Source organism: Esox lucius, chromosome 12 (genome assembly GCF_011004845.1).
Source record: "Esox lucius isolate fEsoLuc1 chromosome 12, fEsoLuc1.pri, whole genome shotgun sequence".
Taxonomy (NCBI): Eukaryota; Metazoa; Chordata; class Actinopteri; order Esociformes; family Esocidae; genus Esox; species Esox lucius.
In genome coordinates, this window is record NC_047580.1 from 13,367,575 (window position 1) to 13,388,133 (window position 20,559).

Genomic DNA, 20,559 nt, shown 5'->3' on the forward strand with positions numbered 1-20,559 from the left:
TTATGCTTACATAAGGTAAAAATATTACATAGGGAACCTTTAAAGCTACTAATAGACTTCCTTTCTTTATTTTCTCTCTCTTTCTCAAGTGAAACATTCTCATTTGTCTTGACTGAGCTGGATGCCAGTAGAAGGAATGGATACTGTAGAAGGCTACTGGTAAGTTTTACTTTGCATTTGTCCTGTGATTATTTATCGAATGGTTAATGTCACGAACAATATCAGTCTGTTGCTTTCACTCTCTCTTTGTCTTTTTCACCATTGTTCTTGTCTAGCCCGGCGGCAATGGAGCTCGCCCACCTGAAGCTTATTGCATCATTAGCAAGCTGGCATGTTTCGGTCTGTTCTCCAAGGTAACCAGCCTCAGAGGTCATAGGCCTTCAACTGTCAGAAATTTAGGGACGTGGTCACATGGGTGGCATGGGGTGGCAAGTGCCCTCCTTGAAATGAGCCTTGCCACCCCAACGTTGACCTGAAAACAATAATGAACATGTGTGACTAGACTACTAATAGCAATTGCATGCCTACCTTACTCGTTAGCTGTCCTGCATGCAGCAACAATCATTGCTAATCTGATAACATAGGCTAATTATTTCACATGAAAACACATTCTGAGTCATTGTTTTTCTACAATATATTTGATAATCATGTTTTAGATTTTTTTCTTGTGTTGTGTGTGCCATAGAATGCTCAAATTAAGAGAAGAGCAGAAAAATGTATTTGAAGAAAACAAAGTTTCTTTGTTAATAAGTTGAGGGAGGGAGATGGAGAGCAAGTTTGTGTGGTTCTAGAGAAGATACTTTACAGCATTTATTTGTTTTTGTTTTAATTTCTTTTGGTGCTCAAGTTGCTGGCTGGTATTTCATACACTTTGACACTAAACTGTTGTCTTAGTGTATTTCTGTACATGCAAGGCATTTTATCGTCACGGGCCTGCAGTAAGCTGCAGTTTGAAAGTTACAATGTTACAACTAAGATACTTTGTTGTATTTATAGATTAGATGGTGCCACACCTTATTGTGCTCTTGCTTCCCCTTTGCCACTCCCATGTCTAAAATCCTGGACATGCCACTGCAGAAATTAGTGTTTAACCTAGATATGATGGCATGTGTGAGTTGAACTGTGCAGATAATTGACTGTAACAATGTAATATAACCCCAAACATGCTAACCTTTCACAATTACGGATTGTTTACTTTAAAAAAAAATTGCTACTGGCATAGTTTTCACTCCAAAAAATGCAAGCCACTGTCTTTGGTCATTGCAAAATAACAAATGAACAATGAAAACAGTCTGGATGAAAAAACAATTCCTGAGTTTTGCAAAATAGAAAGAGGTAGTCCTCACTTCTGTGTCACTGTTGCCCTTATCATTGTCACAGGGCATAGCTTCTAATCTCCCTTATCAAAGAAAAACTATGTAGAATGATGGAGACAACTGAAAGATGTATGTTGTAATTGTTTGATTCTATCAAAGGAATTTGCAATGAGTATGACAGGGTTTTAAAATGGCCTAGTTTTCCAGCGCAGTTCCTGCCTTATCTCTATTAAGGCTGTTACATACAGCGTTTCATCCTTCTTAATCGTAGTAATGGTGAAAAGAGAGCAAGAAAGAGGGTACCCTTGTGTCTTTTTTGGAGGAAAGCCCGGCTCTCTCTGATGTGTCATGTAGCTAATTTTCCAACAGAGGCAAGAAATGGGCTCTTTTGCAGTGATTAAACCAATCACCACTGGTCAGTTGTTCAGCAAATTGGAAGAACACATACACATGCTAATCAAGGACAGGTTAGAAATGCATTTAGGCTGACAGTAATTATTGCACACCATGTAGTGTTCAAAGGCTTGCAATAGTCATTTGTAGTTTAGGACCTCTTTTTCATCTTATTACCAGAACCATCTTCTCACCTACACGACAGCTTACAGAAACCCTACGTGATGAAATGCCCATTTTGATTCATTGGTCCATAATACCGCACTGGCGGTGCTTCATGGCCCAGCAACCCCCTTTTTCTTATTTTGCCATCTTAGCAATGGCTTCCTTACTGCCACTCAACCTGTCAAACCTGCTGCTTGAAGTCTTCTCTTCACAGTTAAAACTCAGACTTGCTTACTTTGAGCAGTGTTAAACTGTGCTTGAAGCTGTGGCTCTGTGAGCCTCCTATCACACAAGATGTTAACTCTCAGAAACTTGTATTCGGATTCTGTTGTGGCTTTGGTCTGCCCAACCTCTTCCTGTCAGAGTTTCCTCCAGTTTCCAAGTGTAGGAAACTGTACTCATTGAGACCTTGGCTTTCTTTGCAATTTCTCTAGAGGAAATACATAGACATTTAAGTGTTAAAGTGGTCTGTCTGTCTTCCTGTGGTAATTGAAATTTTGTTGCCATTATGATAGCAATTTCCTCTTTGCTGCAGTAAAATACTGTCCAAATAACTCTAAAGATGGTGTAATAACATTCACTTCCAACACTGCTTTTATACAGACAGAGGGTTTGTAAGTAATCAACAAAAGTTAGGACACCTGTAGGACTTGTTTACATCAACTTACAAGTATTAACTTTTAATCTATTTCTATTGCTGCAGAACAGCTTTAAGCTGTTACCCCATTACTTGTTCCCTGAAAAGTATTTTTTTTATAACTCTGAAATTTACATAATTTTTCAGCTTCTAGTAACCTAAATCCTTTCTTTTTTTTACAACTGGCAGTTTGCCACTTACCTTTGTACCATTTCGGGTTATTCACTGGATTTAAACTGCCTAAATGTCAATAAAAACTGGAAAAACTGTGTGTTCTAAAACTTTTTACCGGTTGTTTATATCAACCAACATATACGGGTAACATTACTAGCTAGCTTTTATTTTCTGATGATAGAAAACGTTTGCTATTAGCTTACCCTTTGTCAAGGAGTGAAGCGTTTGTATCCCTTTATCATTAATCTGTGGTCTTTCTCTAGTACGAGTTGCTATGTAGGTTTTGAGCATAATTCACTGCCTTTCAGTGGTGCCCAATTTTTCTGGAATATTCTCACACACACCACCAATAACTCACTGTTGGTTAGGATGGGGGGATTTCTCAGACCCACAGTTCATCATACATGTATTGCTACTGCCAAATCATTTATTCTGGTTTTTGTCACAAATGAATTAAAATGATCATCCTGGACATTTGTGTAACTGTGTAATTTATTTTATTCCAGTTGTGCAAAATCACAAAATGAATATATCTCAGTTGGATTATTCCCTTCTATCTCTTATGCAGATCTTTGACGAGGTGGAGAAGCGGCGACAGATCTCCATGGCGATGATCTACCCATTCATGCAAAGCCTTAGGGAGGCGGCGTTCCCTGCTCCAGGCAACACTGTCAAGATCAAGAGTTTCATCCCAGACAAGGGCACAGAGGTTAGCACACTGACCACGCTGATGTAGCCACAAAACTGAATTAGCATAACCAAATGACCTGCCCTCCCTTGAAACTTGGATAATATTTGCTACAGCACGCATTTGTAATAAATACAAAATACATATTTCCAAGGAAGCAGAAACCGCCACATTGATAGGTGAAAAACAGTGTGGTAGAAACCAGTCCAGACCCTGACGCTAATATGGTCATCCAGGCGAGGTGATTATTCCATGGTTAATTTAAACAAGGAATCATAGGTTATAATTGACAAACGTATATTGGATGGAGTTGTAAAGTAGGTTATCCTCTGGCCTGGACAGGTCAACTATGATATTTGACATATTGCAATTGGTCTGCTTTACTGCAGGTTTTTGTATTTTGGACACAGTATTTGCAGTCTTATGGCTCAACATGCTCAAGGTGGGATCCATTTGGAAATATCTTTTTGGGATAGTTTTTGAAATAGGAGAAGACACCTGCAAACAAAGATACTGAACTGAAAATGGAGAGGTGTCTCTGTCTGGTGGGATGTTCTGCGCAAGGCTGTTAGAACCTACCTCTCAGGGATCAAATCACACCAACACCAATCCCATTCTGCAACATTTCCTCTTTCAGATCCCTAACATTTGTCATTACATACCATGAGTTAAGCCAAGCTCAAGAGGGTAAAATCTCCTCAGAGTAAACAGTTTCACTGGTCCTTGGTGGAGTGTGGATAAAGTGTTGGTCACAATGCTGATATCTAATTAACGCTGGCTGCAGTAGTGTTGGGCAGGTAATATTTGGTAGTTGAATCTCATCCCTCTAGATCATCAGTCTGACAAGGCCACTGGACTCATGGCTGGAGCATGTGGATTTCCGCACACTCTTTCGCTGTTTGACTGACGAGGAGGTGCTGCTGGTGTTTGCTGCCACTGTTATGGAGCGACGTATCGTCTTCATAGCCGAGGAGCTCAGGTACTAGACACACACACTATTACTTACTACTGAATTCTGCATGGTTAACCTAAGACTGGATTAATTCCAGTCGGGACTTAACTTCTCCAGTATTCAAGTTTGTTAAACTGTCATTGCCTCACTCTATTAAATGAGATATCAAGTTGACAAGCACTCTGAAACAAATATCTAAATGTATGAATTAACCAAAAGTTTAGTAATTTCAGACAGTGACACGATTACCCTTTTTTTTCTCTTCAGCACCCTGTCCCAGGTGATCCACGCTGTGGCTGCCCTTCTTTACCCCTTCATCTGGCAGCACACCTTTATCTCCATTGTTCCTGAGATCCTTATTGACGTTGTCATGGCACCCACACCCTTCCTGCTGGGAGTGCAGAGGCGGCTGCTGGACCAGGTCATAGACCAGAGTGATGTGAGTTACTGTCCAAACACACCCTGTGATAACACTAAAGCAGTGTTGGCCTGGACATCCAGACTTTGCTTCAGGATCAGCACAAAAGCCTGACTAAACATCTTAAAGATGTGGAGTTGTCTAGGATCCTTTCCAATGTGTTCTCCAATCAGACACATCACAGGAAATGGCTCTGTGCCATTATCCTTAGAAAGGGAAGATGCACAAAACATTGATGCCAATAATCATGACACTTCATTTTATGGTAAATGTGTCATTTTGGTTGTTATCCTTGAACCATTAATGAAGTCCAATATATTCTACATATACAATGCTCAAAGAATGAAGGGAACACGCGATCATCACAGTATAACACTAATTCATTAAAACTTCAGGGATATCACTCTGTCCAGTTAGGAAGCTTAAGTGACTGTGAATCAGTGTCACCTGTTTTGTTGCAAATGAAAGTGACAACAGGAGCCCTGTAGAGGCAACAGCAAGACAACCCCCAAAAAGGGAATGGTGGTGGCCACAGACAATTGTTCTCTCCTTATCTTTCCTGACTGATTTTTCTCGAGTTTAGCATTTTGCTAGTGTCCTTGTCACTACTGGTAGCATGAGGCGGTACCTGCAGCCCATTCAGGTTGCACAGGTAGTCTAGCTCCTCCAGGATGGCACATCCATGAGTGCCGTCGCAAGAAGTTTTGCTGTGTCTCCCAGCAAAGTCTCAAGAGCATGGAGGAGATACCAGGAGACAGGCCGTTGCACAAGCAGAGCTGGACCGGTCTGTATAAGGGCATCAACCCAGCAGCAGGACCGGTATCTGCTCCCTTGTGCGAGTAAGAACAGGAGGAGCACTGCCAGAGGAGTGTTGGCAGATCCTGGATGACCAAGGCATTGGTGCCATTAACTGACCATCACGTTCCCCAGACCTGAATCCAATTGAGAGCCTCTGGGAAGTTATGTATTGGTGCATCTGATGCTGCCAAGTAGTGTCCAGGAGCTCACTGATGCCCTGATCCAGGTCTGGGAGGAGATGCCCCAGGACACCATCTACTGTCTCATCAGGAACATGCCCAGACCTTGTCAGGAGTGCATACAGGCACGTGGGGCCATACACACTACTGAGTCACATTATGAGTTGCCATGATGAAATTCACACAAGTTGGAACAGCTTGTGATTTAAATTCTTTACTTAGATTTTTAGTGTGAGTTTTAATCCAGCCTTCAATCGGTTGGTGTTCTTGGTTTCCATTGACCGTTGTTACGTCATTTTGTTCTCAACTTACTGTACATTACACAATGTACAGTAAAGATTTAGATATTTAATATATTTCGTTCATTGAGAACCGATGAATGATTTAAGTGTTCCCTTAATTTTTTTGAGCAGTGTAAAGTGAGATTTTGCGGTTGAATGGTGTTGGAATATTTATTAGAGTTTTACTTTTTTCCAACAGCTGCTTGTGGTGGACTTATCAGAGGATAAGACGGAAACATTCCTAGTTCAAGTGGGTAACTGTAATGTGTCATGTTGTCTTGATGGTGGAACAACAATACTGGCCTACGTTTACAGGCAAAAAGTACCATATTAACTTTCATATATGCTTTGTATACTGTTTTGATTAGATATTCAGCTTTTATTGTTCATTTTGCACGTTTAGCACTCACTAACGTGATTGGGGTCAGGGAAATTTAGCGTTGTCATATTATTGATTATCATAATCAGAGAAATTAGTAGACATTAGAGGCTTCGCACAAACCCAGTAGGGTCTAGTAATCTCATTGCAAGGTGGGGAAGATCTGGTGGAACAATATGTCAAACCTTTAACATTTATTAGCCTATAGAAAAGTCTACTAAGCCCTCATTTCCCTCAACATCTCACATGGTACTAATTTTGTGCCATTAGTGTATATATAGAGTATGATACATAATATTTTTTGTTGATGTTCAGAGGTGCTGAAACTGAAACAGGTGCTAGTAATCAGTTACAGTGAGCTCCTACACAAATAAATGACAGTTTAAGAGTGAATATTACATTTCAAATTGGATTGTTAAATCGGATTGGATAATAATTACTAGCAGTCAGTTCGTAATTTGTTATACTAGTTACACATATTTTTTTTTTTACTCTTTTCACAGTGTGGTGATGAGAAGTCAATTCTGCCCCCTAAGCTCCATGATGAAATACTGCAGTCACTAAGACACAGGAAAGACAACGCTTGTGAGTATTTTTGGATATGAACAAAATAACACATGGAAAAGGGGAAAACATTTTGTAAGTGTGTTTTTGTTTTGGATAATTCAATTTAGATAACAGGTTTTTTATTGTATTGCGGATTTAAGTGTCCAGTGTAATTTAAGAGTCTATCATATACACTCACCTAAAGGATTATTAGGAACACCTGTTCAATTTCTCATTAATGCAATTATCTAATTAACCAATCACATGGCAGTTGCTTCAATGCATTTAGGAGTGTGGTCCTGGTCAAGACAATCTCCTGAACTCCAAACTGAATGTCAAAATGGGAAAGAAAGGTGATTTAAGCAATTTTGAGCGTGGCATGGTTGTTGGTGCCAGGCGGGCCGGTCTGAGTATTTCACAATCTGCTCAGTTACTGGGATTTTCACGCACAACCATTTCTAGGGTTTACAAAGAATGGTGTGAAAAGGGAAAAACATCCAGTATGCGGCAGTCCTGTGGGCAAAAATGCCTTGTTGATGCTAGAGGTCAGAGGAGAATGGGCCGACTGATTCAAGCTGATAGAACTTTGACTGAAATAACCACTCGTTACAACCGAGGTATGCAGCAAAGCATTTGTGAAGCCACAACACGCACAACCTTGAGGCGGATGGGCTACAACAGCAGAAGACCCCACCGGGTACCACTCATCTCCACTACAAATAGGAAAAAGAGGCTACAATTTGCACAAGATCACCAAAATTGGACAGTTGAAAACTGGAAGAATGTTGCCCGGTCTGATGAGTCTCGATTTCTGTTGAGACATTCAGATGGTAGAGTCAGAATTTGGCATAAACAGAATGAGAACATGGATCCATCATGCCTTGTTACCACTGTGCAGGCTGCTGGTGGTGGGGTAATGGTGTGGGGGATGTTTTCTTGGCACACTTTAGGCCCCTTAGTGCCAATTGGGCATGGTTTAAATGCCACGGCCTACCTGAGCATTGTTTCTGACCATGTCCATCCCTTTATGACCACCATGTACCCATCCTCTGATGGGCAGGATAATGCACCATGTCACAAAGCTCGAATCATTTCAAATTGGTTTCTTGAACATGACAATGAGTTCACTGTACTGAAATGGCCCCCACAGTCACCAGATCTCAACCCAATACAGCATCTTTGGGATGTGGTGGAACGGGAGCTTCGTGCCCTGGATGTGCATCCCACAAATCTCCATCAACTGCAAGATGCAATCCTATAAATATGGGCCAACATTTCTAACATTTCAGCACTTTGTTAAATCAATGCCATGTAGAATTAAGACAGTTCTGGAGGCGAAAGGGGGTCAAACACAGTATTAGTATGGTGTTCCTAATAATCCTTTAGGTGAGTGTAGTATTACTCTCTCACCTGCAGTAACGAAGCAAGTGTGCTGATTAACTAGCTGTAACCTTTGAATACAGTGTAAATTGTTCCACACACTGATCCTTGTAATGAGAGCTTTTGGAATACTAGCACGTCGTCATTGTGATGCTTAATAATGGCACTACTCTTACAAAAATGTTTGCCATTTTGAAACTGTGGTAAAAGTGTAGTAACTGCAGTCAACTACCATATTTGACATATTGCAATTGGTCTTTACGCTGCAAAATGACTGCAGGTTTTTCTATTTTGGACCGGGTATTTTCAGTCTTATGGCTCAAGATGCACACCCAGATAACCTCCTGAATTGTGGTTACATTTTCCCATTTTCCCCACAGCTGTAGAGCAGCTCAACAAGGTGGTCTCTGAAGCTTTCCTCCTCTTTTTTGTGAAGACGGTGGGACATTTTGCCTCGTACGTGAAGCGGAATGACAGAGGGGAGCCAGGGGTGTTTCAGAGCAGGTCCTTTTACAAGGCCATCGAGTCCAAGACCACACGACACTTTGTCAAGAAGTTCCTCCAGACCCAGATGTTTGACCTGTTCATCCAGGATGTGGAGCAGCAGCCAACAAGCTCCCAAAAAGGTGTGTGTGGTAAAACATGGAGCCTTTATACATGTTTATAAGAGTGTTTATAAGATGTTGGTAACTAAAACAAACTGTATCTAAAGTTTTGATGAAACCAGGTTTTATGGGGGATATAACAGGCCTTGGTTCAGGTATCAATCCATTGCTAATTTATCATCAACAACTCTTTTTATTTCAGGGATTTTCCACCAAAAGGTTGTTGAATACCAGAAGAAAAAAGCAGATGCTAAGAAGAAACACTAACTGTCATGCAAAATGAATACACTGTAAACCAGCTCATAATATAGTGTATATAAATAATTTACTGTGGATGTGTGATTATAAATGTATTTGTTTCCAGATGTAGATGTAAATATTTGAAGTGAAAGAAAGTTTTGTTTTTAATCTGTGTGAAAATGAGTTTGTTTGGGGTAACAGTGGGTGTTTTATATGTGCTGCTACTGTGTAGATAGTTCACAAGGCGACTGGCTATATGTTTTGCCATAATGAGTTTCTGGTTCTAAATCTTTGTCACCATCAGAACCTGCCAACGATGATGACAAGATTTTTTTTTTTTATGAAAACCTTTCGTTATAATAAATAGGAAATATCACAAAATATGTTACAGTCATTGGAAACTGTCCATAAAAAATATCCTGTTGAAACTTTTCCTATTTATTTATGCAATAGTACTACACCAAAAATAAACGTTAAAAATACAGTTACAGAAAAAGCTGTGGACTGTAAGTAATAATGGACATGACGTTTTCATGCCATTTTCATGCCATTTTCACTCATCCACCCAAAGAGGAACCAACAGTAAATCACAGAAAACTGGTTTTGGGTTATGTTCATGACACACCAAAAAAAAGAAAAGAATACTGACTGAAATAGAGTGAGACTACCAGGGCCGGTACAATAATAAGAATACATTCTCAATTGGAAGACATTAGACAGTGTCACGGTACAGTGAGCAGCAGCGGCACCGTTCCGTACACTCTCACTTCCCATCACATATTAACACATCCCGGACTTGTTTTGTCACGTCTTAATCATGCACACCAGGTCCCTATCTGCTCATTAGTATGTGTGTAAATGTTTCCCCTCTGCTCCCCACATTGTGGATCATTGTTGCCATTGGGTGGGTGTGGGTGTCCCCCCGTTACTTGTAAGGACATCATACCTGTTGCCTAAGTTCGTTTTGCTGCTTAAGTCAGCCCTTTTCTTTCATTGTGTTTTATTCGTGCTCGGTGTTTGTTTAAATTAAAGATTCAACACGACTACCCCTGCCTGCACCTGGTTCCTTACTCCCATAACACCGTACCTTACTGACAGTCAGTAGTGTTTTCTTTTTAGTTGGTCTCGTTATGACATGGATGCATACCTTCACACACTCATACTACCTGTATGCAAACTTTAAAACACATGTTTCACAGCCAACAAGGTGTTGAGTCAGCCTGGAAGCCCGGCCTTTCAGATAATAAATGCCTTTTCGAGTACTAAAAGTCTGTCTAGATGCTCTACAGACTATCAGCAACATTAACTAGCTACTAACCTTAACCCTTACTTAAAACCTTCCAACCCTAACCTTAGGAACCAGTTGCTTATCAACAGACAATTTGCTGAACATTTATTGACAGTATTACTATCTCTAAAATATCTACAGATGGAAATTGGGACAGAAAATAAAGTGTAACCACTTTTTGTACATGTCTACTTGGGTACATCCCTCTGGGTGCTGTTGCTGTGGACCGTCATGATGGGGTTTGTTCTTTGTGCCCTGTGTGTGTTCTGTGTTCCACATGAACAAACCCAAGGATTCAGGTTGGCTCTTTGCTTTTTTATTATCTTTCTTTTTTATCTCTGATTGCCTCAAAACTCAAAACCTTATTGGCCTTGAAAAGGCATGACTGAAGCTTGTGTTCAGTGCCTATCCTTTAGGGGACATTCATAATCTAACAATAGTTGGACATTTTCATCAAAATGAACTCAAATTGTATCATTGTATTCAACTATTTTGATAATGGATCTCATTGCACATATCCCAAAGTATTCTTTTAAGGGCACTGCAACAATGCTTTGTTGATTTCATCTGTAACTGTGATTTCCAATAAGACATGAGCTGATTAACAGAAGAGATGATGCATCCCTATCCAGAATATATCCATCCATTTTCACCCCCAAAAAAGATCAGGTGAGTATAACTTTTGACAGACCAGATGAAGAGCAGCATTAGCAAGGCCCACAAAATAAATCCATTCCAATTTGGTGTATGGCCATCTCCTTTAATCAAATGGGCCGTACTCTAAACTGTTGTTTGGTCCAAACAGAATAGAGTTGCTCGGCAGAAGCATGATCACTTTGGTCCAAAAAATTCTTAAATGGCATTCTCTTGCCGCCTTTCCTTGAAAACCATGGACAAAAATCACATGATAACAGATAAGTTCAAATATACCAGAATCCTGAATTTTTTTCTGGGACGGCACAGCATTGTGGCATCAATACCACAGGAGTGTTGTGACTCAGATGCCCCCAGCCAGCAGGGGTGAGTTCTCCTCATGGTGTACATGCACTCTAACATCATAATGGGTGTAGTCATAAAGGTGGTTTCTCTGCATGACAACTTCCACCCGCAACTGGATTTTCTGGTGAGCAAGGAACACAGAAATCTAAGACATGGAGAGAAACCATTCATTCCATTCTTGGTATGATAAAACAACTCTGAGAATGAGCTTAGCATTATCTCACAGTAGGGGCCGGTTTCACAGACACAGATTAAGCCTAGTCTAGGAAAAAAAAAACGTAATCCGTGTCTGCGAAACTGTCCCTAAATGTCTCACATTCAGCAATACTCAAACAAATGGAACCTCTTTACATGGGTTATGCAAAATGGGTCTGAGGAAACCTTACAATGGTATGTGCAATGTGTGTTTTAATTCGCTGTTGGTTCTGATAGAGAAGAAAATGCACGAAGACCATACCTGGAAGTCTCGGATGTAGGTGAGGAAGAAGCAGATGAAGGAGAAAGCTAGAGACCACTCAGCCATAGCGCTGATTAGATGGGCCGTGTAACCCTGTAAGATAACATGAACCCACAGAGGAAACCATCAGAAACAAACGTACATATTTTACATGAACCACAGTCCCAGGTTATATATGACCTTTTGCACCGTCATATTACAGAAAATGTATCAACAAAGAAAGGATCTCCATGGTCTAGGATTTAGTAGAAAGTAGCATTCCATTCACGTTATACTTTGGTGTTGGTCAACAATCAGCACATAGTGTAGTAAGTATTAGAGATGGTCTTTCCAATCCTCTAGTATTAAGTAGGATCACAGAGTATTAGTGTTTCAGTTGTCATTTTTAGCATCCCCATTAGAACCTCCCTAGGCAGCAGCTAATCTTACTGGGGTCCAAACAGGAATGAGGCAGTGTAAGGCAATACAGGAAGCGTATGTTGTGTTTTCCCACCATGTCTGTTGGACTCCAATGTAATTTCCTGTTCATACTTGGTATGTAATCATACAGAACAACGGATGACACGAATGCTGAGAAAGAGAGATAGTGAGAAAGAGAGAAAAAAAGCAGAACAGAGTCAAGGCATAGAATGGCAGCAGTGGAATATGTAGTCACACTATTGCAGGACGGGTAACATTTCAGCAACATACTGTCAGGTAGGCATATGAGTAAGTACAATTCAATTAAAAAACAAACTGAAATCTTTGAGATTTTTTTTTTTTTAAATAAACCTCACAATAACCTGGATGCATAAGGGTGCACACCCTTAAACTAATACTTTGTTGAAGCACCTTTTGATTTTATTACAGCACTCAGTCTTTTTGGGTAGGAGTCTATTAGCATGGCCAATCTTGACATGGCAATATTTGCCCAATCTTCTTTGCAAAAGCGCTCCAAATCTGTCAGATTGCAAGGACATCTCCAGTGCACAGCCCTCTTCAGATCACCCCACAGATGTTCAATTGGATTCAGGTCCGAGCTCTGGCTGGGCCATTCCAAAACGTTAATCTTCTTCTGGTGAAGCCATGCTTTTGTGGATTTGGATGTGTGCTTTGGGTCGTTGTTGTGCTAAAAGGTGAACTTCATCTTCAGCTTTCTAACGGACACCAGCAGGTTTTGTGCCAAAATTGCCTGGTATAAAATTGCCTGGTATAACTCCCTCCACCCTGACTAAGGCCCCGGTTCCAGCTGAAGAAAAACAGCCCCAAAGCACGATGCTGCCACCACCATACTTCACTGTGGGTATGGTGTTCTTTTGGTAATGTGCAGTGTTGTTTTTGCACCAAACATACTTTTTGGAATTATGGCCAAAAAGTTAAACCTTGGTTTCATCAGACCATAACACATCACGGGAGATTGTTATCACATGTAGCACACAGCCAGTACTTGGCAGAAATTCCTGCATTTCCTTTAATGTTGCTGTAGGCCTTTTGGAAGCCTCCCTGACCAGTTTTTTTCTCATCTTTTCATCAATTTTGGAGGGATGTCCAATTCTTGGTAATGTCTCTGTTGTGCCACATGATCTCCACTTGATGATGACTGTCTTCACTGTGTTCCATGGTATATCTAATGCTTTGGAAATTATTTTATACCCTTCTCTTGACTGATACCTTTCAACAATGAGATTCCTTGATGCTTTGGAAGCTCTCTGCGGACCATGGCTTTTGCTCTGAGATGCAACTAAGAAAATGTCAGGACAATCCCACTAGCAGCTGAACTTTATTTGTCATTCATCAAAGTCATTTTAAATGATGTCAGGTGTGTAACGACTTGTATTTAACATGAGTTTGAATGTGATTGGTTAATTCTGAACACAGCCACATCCCCAGTTATAAGAGGGTGCACACTTATGCAACCAGGTTATTAATATTTTATTTTTCATCTGTCCCCCTCAAAGATTTCAGTTTGTTTTTCAATTGAATTTATCTTTTACATCACAAAAACCTGGCATTTTCATTTTTGCTTTTAAAAATAAGTTATGATTAATGAATAATTTTGAAGGTACACAATATCATCATGTAAAAAAGAAATGGCCACTTGAAAATTATTATAAAATGGCAAATATTACTATTTCTCACGTTTTTATTTACATGAAACAGATGATGTGCAGGGCAGACAGGCACTCTCTTTATAATTTTGCAATTAAAATAATAACAAATACTTTTTCCTTCCTCTGTTTTCAATGAAAGCTAAATGCTGGGGCTAGAAAAACCTAACCACTCTAAAATTCATAGACAGTGTTTTGATACTTTAAATAATTTATTTACAATGTGTCCAACCGTTAAACTATGCTCATTAAGTATTTATAATACTATTTTCACAAATCTATGGATAAACATAATTTATAGACTGGCCCTTTTAATGCTTATTTGGCTATATTGGACATAAAAATACTTCAAGCATTTTTCTTCAGAATCCTAGCAGTGACATATTTTTCTTACATTTTGTAGCCTGTTACATCATTAAGTCCATTTGATTTTAATACATTTTGATATCAAAGTCTGCAAATTCCCTTTATATACTGCGTGTGTGTGTGAGTAGGTATGGTGAAGGATACCAATGATAACGCTGGCCATTGTCCAAAGTACCACAGCCGTGCGTGCGCACAGGACATCCCGGCCGTGAAAGCGAGGCTGCATTTGGTAAGACATCCCTGTCTGAACCAGGATGTAGAGCACCCCACAGCCAAAGGTCAGCCCTGCACCCAGCAAGTGCACAGATGTGATTGTGGTTTTCTACAAAAAAGCAGAGGTAACAAAATGCAACTCAAGCGTTCACACATTCAAAAAGGAAGACGTTTGTGGACATTCACCTAAAGGGGATTGCCACTCTAATCTTGATCTGAGAATATTTAATCTTCGTATAAAAACTAAGCCTTATATGTGGTAGGGGTCAATTTGGGATTGGGCGTTTATATGATGATAGGGATAACAACAGGGGACCAATACTGTATGTACTGTACCTGGAAGTTGGCGGCAACACACATACCCACTGAGCTCATTATGCCCAGGACCAGGCCGACATAGTTAAGTCGATGCAGTCTAAGATCACCCTCATGTGCCAGTGCCTGGACTTGCTTGTATCGCACATAGACATTGGCTACACCTGCATTGTAAACCACATACAGGAATAGACACATGACGAATGAGAAATAACATCCACAGAACTAGATTTAAATGTACCAGAGTCCTAGGATAATGTTAAGAAAACCTCCATCTCCACCATTCCCTGGACCTTTTGAATAGTCACTGTTTGAGCCGTGTGTTGATCTAAGTCAGTCCTTAAAATTGTTGATCAGGTTTACAATATCTTCAGGGGCACCCTAATGGAAGTGGAAAATGAATTGCCTCGTTGCAATCAGGAGTTTAAAGTTTTTCCCAACAAGCATGGAACAATACAGAAGTTACATTAACAAAACTCTTCACACAGTCAGCAAAACGAACGTGTATGTGAACCAAACTGGGAATAATTTCTCATTGCCTTCACACAAGATACATTCAATGAACACATTCCCTAAAATCCATGAACTATTTTCTCATTCAAACTCCACCACCTAAAAAAATATATATTCACAGGACGTTTTCTCAAATGCTTACACACTGTTCTCAAAACTGTTAAAACACATTAAAAACAGATTGATGGCAACTGGTGTGCATTTCTGCAGTAACCAGATTGAAATAAAAAAAAAAGTTAAATATTTAGTCAATCCAAACATAGTTGATTGCAGTTTCAACTGAAAACCGACCCAAGTGTTGTACACTGTAACCTTTGAGAGAAATGGTGAATGTGTGAAAGAACTCTGGTATCAATATATCTGTTCAATAACCAAACAGGATATATACATAATTATACAATGTAAAGTACTGTTAAAATATAGATTGACTGTTTGTTTGTTATTGTAATGGAAATGGAAGCCAGTCAAACTGCACATTAATTAATCTTTGTGGATGAAGCTGGATTCAACCTGGCGAAAACACACCGCAGTGGAAGAAATGTGATTGGATAGAGAGCCACCGTGGATGTAGCAGGCCAGAGAGGAGCTAACATCACAATGTTTGCAGCACTCTCCACTGTCCACTCATTGGCCCCTACAATACAGAGAGGCTAGTGATTATACTATACTTGTTGATGTTTGTTTGTTTTTGTTGCAGCCCTGGAATTTGTGTAAATTAGTATTTTGTTTGAACTTATTATTTTTCAAAAGTATAATTTACTATATGCAAAAAATAAAGGATATTCCTTCAAATTGCTGCTTTTCTGATTCTTTTTGTTCTGAATACTTTAGTATAGTCAATAACGTGAGGTGTTTTTCTTATTCTATGATCAAATACTGATTTATGTGAAACATTATTTTAAAAACCTATAAGATAAAACAGTCATTCATGTAATGATCCCTGTTTTTAGTGTTTTTTAGGTCAGTGTGTTATGAGTGACAGTCTATGTGAGTGAGAATTGTTGCCAGTGTTTTGATGGAACAAGCTTGTTTTGAGACATATATGAAGTGTTTTGGTGGTTTTAGTGAGTTTTGGGGGTGAGATTAACTGTATTGAAACGATGCATGTTGGTAATGCACACTGTGTGAAGAGTTTTGTTATTGTGGTTTCAGTATTGACCGATGCTTGTAAGCAATTGAGAAAAACTGTAAATCATTGGATGTGAAGGCACAAATTGCACTCCAGTGACTTTGGAAAGTCAGGCACCTACAAGCTCAATCATTGTTTATCGCCAGTGAAGAGGCTAATGAATACTTCCCTGTAAGCAAGCAGTGTGATAAAAAATAGCAGATGAGGCAAGGCCATAAGCACAAATTAGACTAGAGAAAAATGAGGGGCCAGTGAATTTGATTTAAAGGCTTTGGCTTTTTGGAAGTATGGAGCATACTTGAAGCAGGTCATTTGCATTACCCATTTACTTGGGACCTCTTTTACTATTGTTCCTAGTATTTTGTGTGTGTCTTTTGTGGACGTGTACACTTATTTTTACCTAAACAGGAAGAGATGTTCAGCATGAGCCCAAAGACACAGCGTTCAGGAACCGCTGCACTGGTGTCACTGTAAGAACACACACATCAACCCACACACCACAATCACTACTGTTTTATGCTGTATCTAAATGTGAATCACACCATTATATATGCTAGATTGAAATCTTTCCGCCATTTGGTTTCTATCAAATTGGTGACAGATTTTAACTGAGTCAAAAAAAAATAATCAAGTGTCAATCTATTGTTTTTTAAAGCTATTTAATTAATTGTGCTGATTTATTTTTTTGTGACCTGTGGAAAAACTGTGGAAGACCAGGAACTGTAAAACTCATAAGAGTCGTCGTAGCCTTGGTGAAATGTATTTTGTGACAATAAAAATTTTATCACCAAAAACTAATCTCCACTCATGGTGAAAAGGCAGCCAAGCATAATTTCTTCAGGATAAATAATGTCTCACATAACAGACACCAACAAATCCCAACGTATCAAAATTATCTTTTGACATAAATGACATTTTATGTGCACAATAACTGTGGATAGAACCGTGGTTAGGGTTTCCTGTATTGGCCTGTGAACCGTTAGACCACAAATATCATCATCATCATTTGTATTTACCAGCAGATTGCATGTGAAAAATTATTTAATTGAGATTCTCTACCTTCGATTAACACAACATAGACAATACTTTGAAGGTGGAAAATATTGTTTTAAAGTAAAACTAAAAGGTAAACAAACCAATCTTTTGGGCCTAATTAATCAAGTACAAGTTGGATGGGCATAGTTGATTAACTGGAAAGTTAATCAGCTACTTGCCACAGGTTCTCCATTGGATTTAGGTCAGAGCTACTGGCTGAGCAATTCTAGGACACTTTATTTCCTGGATTTTAAACCACTGCAATTTAGAGTTGGCTGTGTATAATTATTTTGTTTAAAAGTGAACATCTTTAACAGACGTATGAATTATTTCCTCTAGACTTTTCGTGTATTTGGCTCCATCTATCTTACTCTCAACCCTGACAAGTTTCCCAGTCCATGTCAATGAAAAGCTTCAGCATAACATAATGCAGCCACTACCATGCTTTACCGTGGGGATGCTGTTCTCTGAGAGATAAGCAGTGTGGACTTTTTCTATTAGTCTCCATTTGACATTAATGTAAGGGAAGATTCAACTTAGCATATTTGCCCCATTCTCTCACTCACACACACTGTAGGTAGACAAGTCCAGTACCTGATATAAGGTACAAGTGGGTCGACATGGCCAAGCAGCACAGCAGTGACATAGCTGGAGACAAAGGTGGCGGATGACCAGACAACCAGGGTCACAGGGAGGACACATAACCCCCTCTGGAACCACCACATACTCTTTTAGACAGGGCAGGGAAGAATGGGTCGTGTCAGAGCTTTTAATGGTTTCTTACCACAAGTACACACACAAAGATGCCCAAATAACTTCATATTTTACCTAGGCAAAAATCACACAATCACGTGCAAACGTCATTCCATTATTCAAAGGTATATGCAGTCAATCTCATGGTCAAAACCCAATGACATCTCACACACCCATTACCTCAAAAGCTTGCATTTACAAAACTGTACATAAACACAAATGTCTAAATCCCACACGGACTCCACCACAGATATCTGAATCCTTGTACACACTATCATAGACAACAGTACAAACAATCTTAGTTGTAACTGTTTTGATACCATCACACACAACACAACAGTTCTATCACACAATATCAATGATGGAATCACTTACAGTATCGGAAGTATCACTTATAGTATTCCGAGTAATCGGAACGGGAGATTCAAGACAGGCTCCAAGTGTGAAACACGTTTTTGTGAAACCCTGCACTTATTAGTGAGCTGAGAAACTGCACTGAAGGGTAATGAAGTAGAGTGGTACAGAAATGTGTGTTAGAGAAATAATGTAGGAGTGTGTGTCCCATATGCAGACTGGCTGAGGTACCTTGTGACTCTAGTCTGCTGCTCTTACGTAGCCTGAAAGCAGCTGACTCCACTGCGTGATTTCACTTTTATTTAACTGAGCGCTGGCTTGCTAAACGAGCTTCAAAAAAGGCAAGCAGATGTAGACAAAAATACTTAATGACAATATGCATAAATAACACAGCATTTTACATACGCTATCAGCAGTCAAATAAAAATAAAGCATTTCCTCACATTTCAGTAAAAAACGGAAGTAAAAAGCTTTAAGATTTGGACGATCTGTAAATCCAATATTTTAAATATATTGTGAGTCATATTGCTAGCCATTTACCTTGTAAATATTTATGTTGTTTATCAATGTTGGTGTAAAAAAAAAATAGGGAGGTTTCCATTTTTGGATTATGATTAAAACAACAGTTGAACTAAGCTGCAACACCGCAAAGCAGCAGCATGCAACCCTGCATTCCACAGCACTTTCCTTTTATTTTACGAACAAATTCCAGTGCTCTAGGACAATGATGACATCTCCTAGGTAGCATGCAGTATTTCTGTGGGGAGATACATTTTCTTAAAACAATTACTTGCACTCCAGATCGACAAATAAGCTAGATATGGACATGCTTGTCTAAAGCACATTTGTCCACAATATTACGCATTAACCACGTATACATTTCGTTTAGATTTTCCTCAGAACTCGTGCACAGTCAGATCAACAGATTGTTTTCCTCCAACTATCACTGAACACATCAGTCTACCCCTTTCCTCTGTAAGGCAGTAGACTTCCAGCACCCCTTGTATGTTGTCATAGCAACCTCATTCACACATATAAATGAGTCAGCCTGGGCATATGTCAGTCAATCAATCAATCAATCACATTTATTTATAAAGCCCTTTTTACAACAGCAGTTGTCACAAAGTGCTTTTACAGAGACACCCGGCCTTAAACCCCAAGGAGCAAACAACAGTAGTTTTGAATTTCAGTGGCTAGGAAAAATCCCTAAGAAGGCTGAATTTTAGGAAGAAACCTAGAGAGGACCCAGGCTCAGAGGGGTGACCAGTCCTCTTCTGGCTGAGCCGGTCCAATTGGAATAATGAATACATTTATCCGGGCTAAATCCAGAGTCTATTTAAATTTAGACAAGGTCAAAAGTATGACCAGATGGACAAGGACAGGGACAGCAATTGGCCCCCCAAACCAGGTACTCTGCAGGTGTGGACCAGGACCTCATGTCCTCCTAAAGTTTAAAATGGGAGGAGACTGGGAAAATTCAGAAAATGCATTCCTCATATCAACAACAATTTATAGCGGAGAAGGAGAACTTAGTGGGGAAGGAGAACTGACCCAATCCCCCAGCACAATAATATAGCAGCGCAAGACCTTGTAACTGAATATGTAGAGTATTGCATTGCCATCGTGGATGTACAGTCACAATAGATTTCTTTATCACATTTCATTGATCTACTCACAATACCCCATAATGACAAAACGAAAAAAAGTTAGTTCATATTTCAGACCCGTTTTCATTACACTCCAAACTGAGCTCAGAAGCATTCTGTGTCCTTTGATCATGTTGAGATGTCTCTAGAAGTTGGAGTCCACCTGTAGGAAATTAAATTAATAAGTCATTATTTGGAAAGGCACAGACCTGTGTATATAAGGTCACACACTTCACAATGCATGTCATGTGCA

General features: G+C 39.5%; 2 protein-coding genes across 7 annotated transcripts in view; one reads left to right on the forward strand and one right to left on the reverse strand.

Annotated features, from left to right (window-relative positions):
- Positions 1-10,197, forward strand: part of LOC105013904 (DENN domain-containing protein 2D-like) — a 32,806-nt gene extending 22,609 nt beyond the window's left edge. For 4 of the 5 annotated variants that reach the window (XM_010875759.4, XM_020051749.3, XM_020051750.3 and 1 more), the window contains 9 exons: positions 90-159; positions 276-353; positions 3,254-3,394; positions 4,204-4,352; positions 4,593-4,764; positions 6,201-6,251; positions 6,884-6,965; positions 8,687-8,932; positions 9,114-10,197. In XM_010875759.4, coding sequence (XP_010874061.2) covers positions 90-159; positions 276-353; positions 3,254-3,394; positions 4,204-4,352; positions 4,593-4,764; positions 6,201-6,251; positions 6,884-6,965; positions 8,687-8,932; positions 9,114-9,178 — 1,054 coding nt within the window. In that variant the 3' untranslated portion in view covers positions 9,179-10,197. The remainder of the gene's footprint in view (positions 1-89; positions 160-275; positions 354-3,253; positions 3,395-4,203; positions 4,353-4,592; positions 4,765-6,200; positions 6,252-6,883; positions 6,966-8,686; positions 8,933-9,113) is intronic. The other variant, XM_020051751.3, reaches the window with a different exon arrangement.
- Positions 10,198-11,187: 990 nt separating this feature from the next.
- Positions 11,188-18,897, reverse strand: LOC105013902 (DNA damage-regulated autophagy modulator protein 2). Of its 2 annotated transcripts, none has more exons than XM_010875755.4 (8): positions 18,682-18,897; positions 18,148-18,281; positions 16,919-16,986; positions 14,898-15,040; positions 14,493-14,670; positions 12,389-12,465; positions 11,896-11,988; positions 11,188-11,583 (listed from the first exon to the last, which is right to left on the reverse strand). In XM_010875755.4, the coding sequence occupies exons 2-8, from the start codon at positions 18,276-18,278 to the stop codon at positions 11,437-11,439; spliced, it is 837 nt and encodes a 278-aa protein (XP_010874057.1). In that variant the 5' UTR covers positions 18,279-18,281; positions 18,682-18,897; the 3' UTR covers positions 11,188-11,436. The 2 variants fall into 2 exon arrangements, with proteins under 2 accessions (XP_010874057.1, XP_010874058.1); XM_010875756.4 differs by having other exon boundaries at positions 11,188-11,559; positions 18,682-18,895.
- Positions 18,898-20,559: the final 1,662 nt, after the last annotated feature.

Coding starts and splice junctions, on each gene's coding strand:
- LOC105013902 (XM_010875755.4), bottom strand. CDS start 18,278: ATGTGGTGGTTCCAGAGGGGGTTATGTGTCCTCCCTGTGACCCTGGTT. Junction 16,987..18,147: donor CCACTTGTACCTTATATCAG/GTACTGGACTTG, acceptor GTGTTCTTACAG/TGACACCAGTGCAGCGGTTC. Junction 11,989..12,388: donor ATTGGAGTCCAACAGACATG/GTGGGAAAACAC, acceptor GTTATCTTACAG/GGTTACACGGCCCATCTAAT.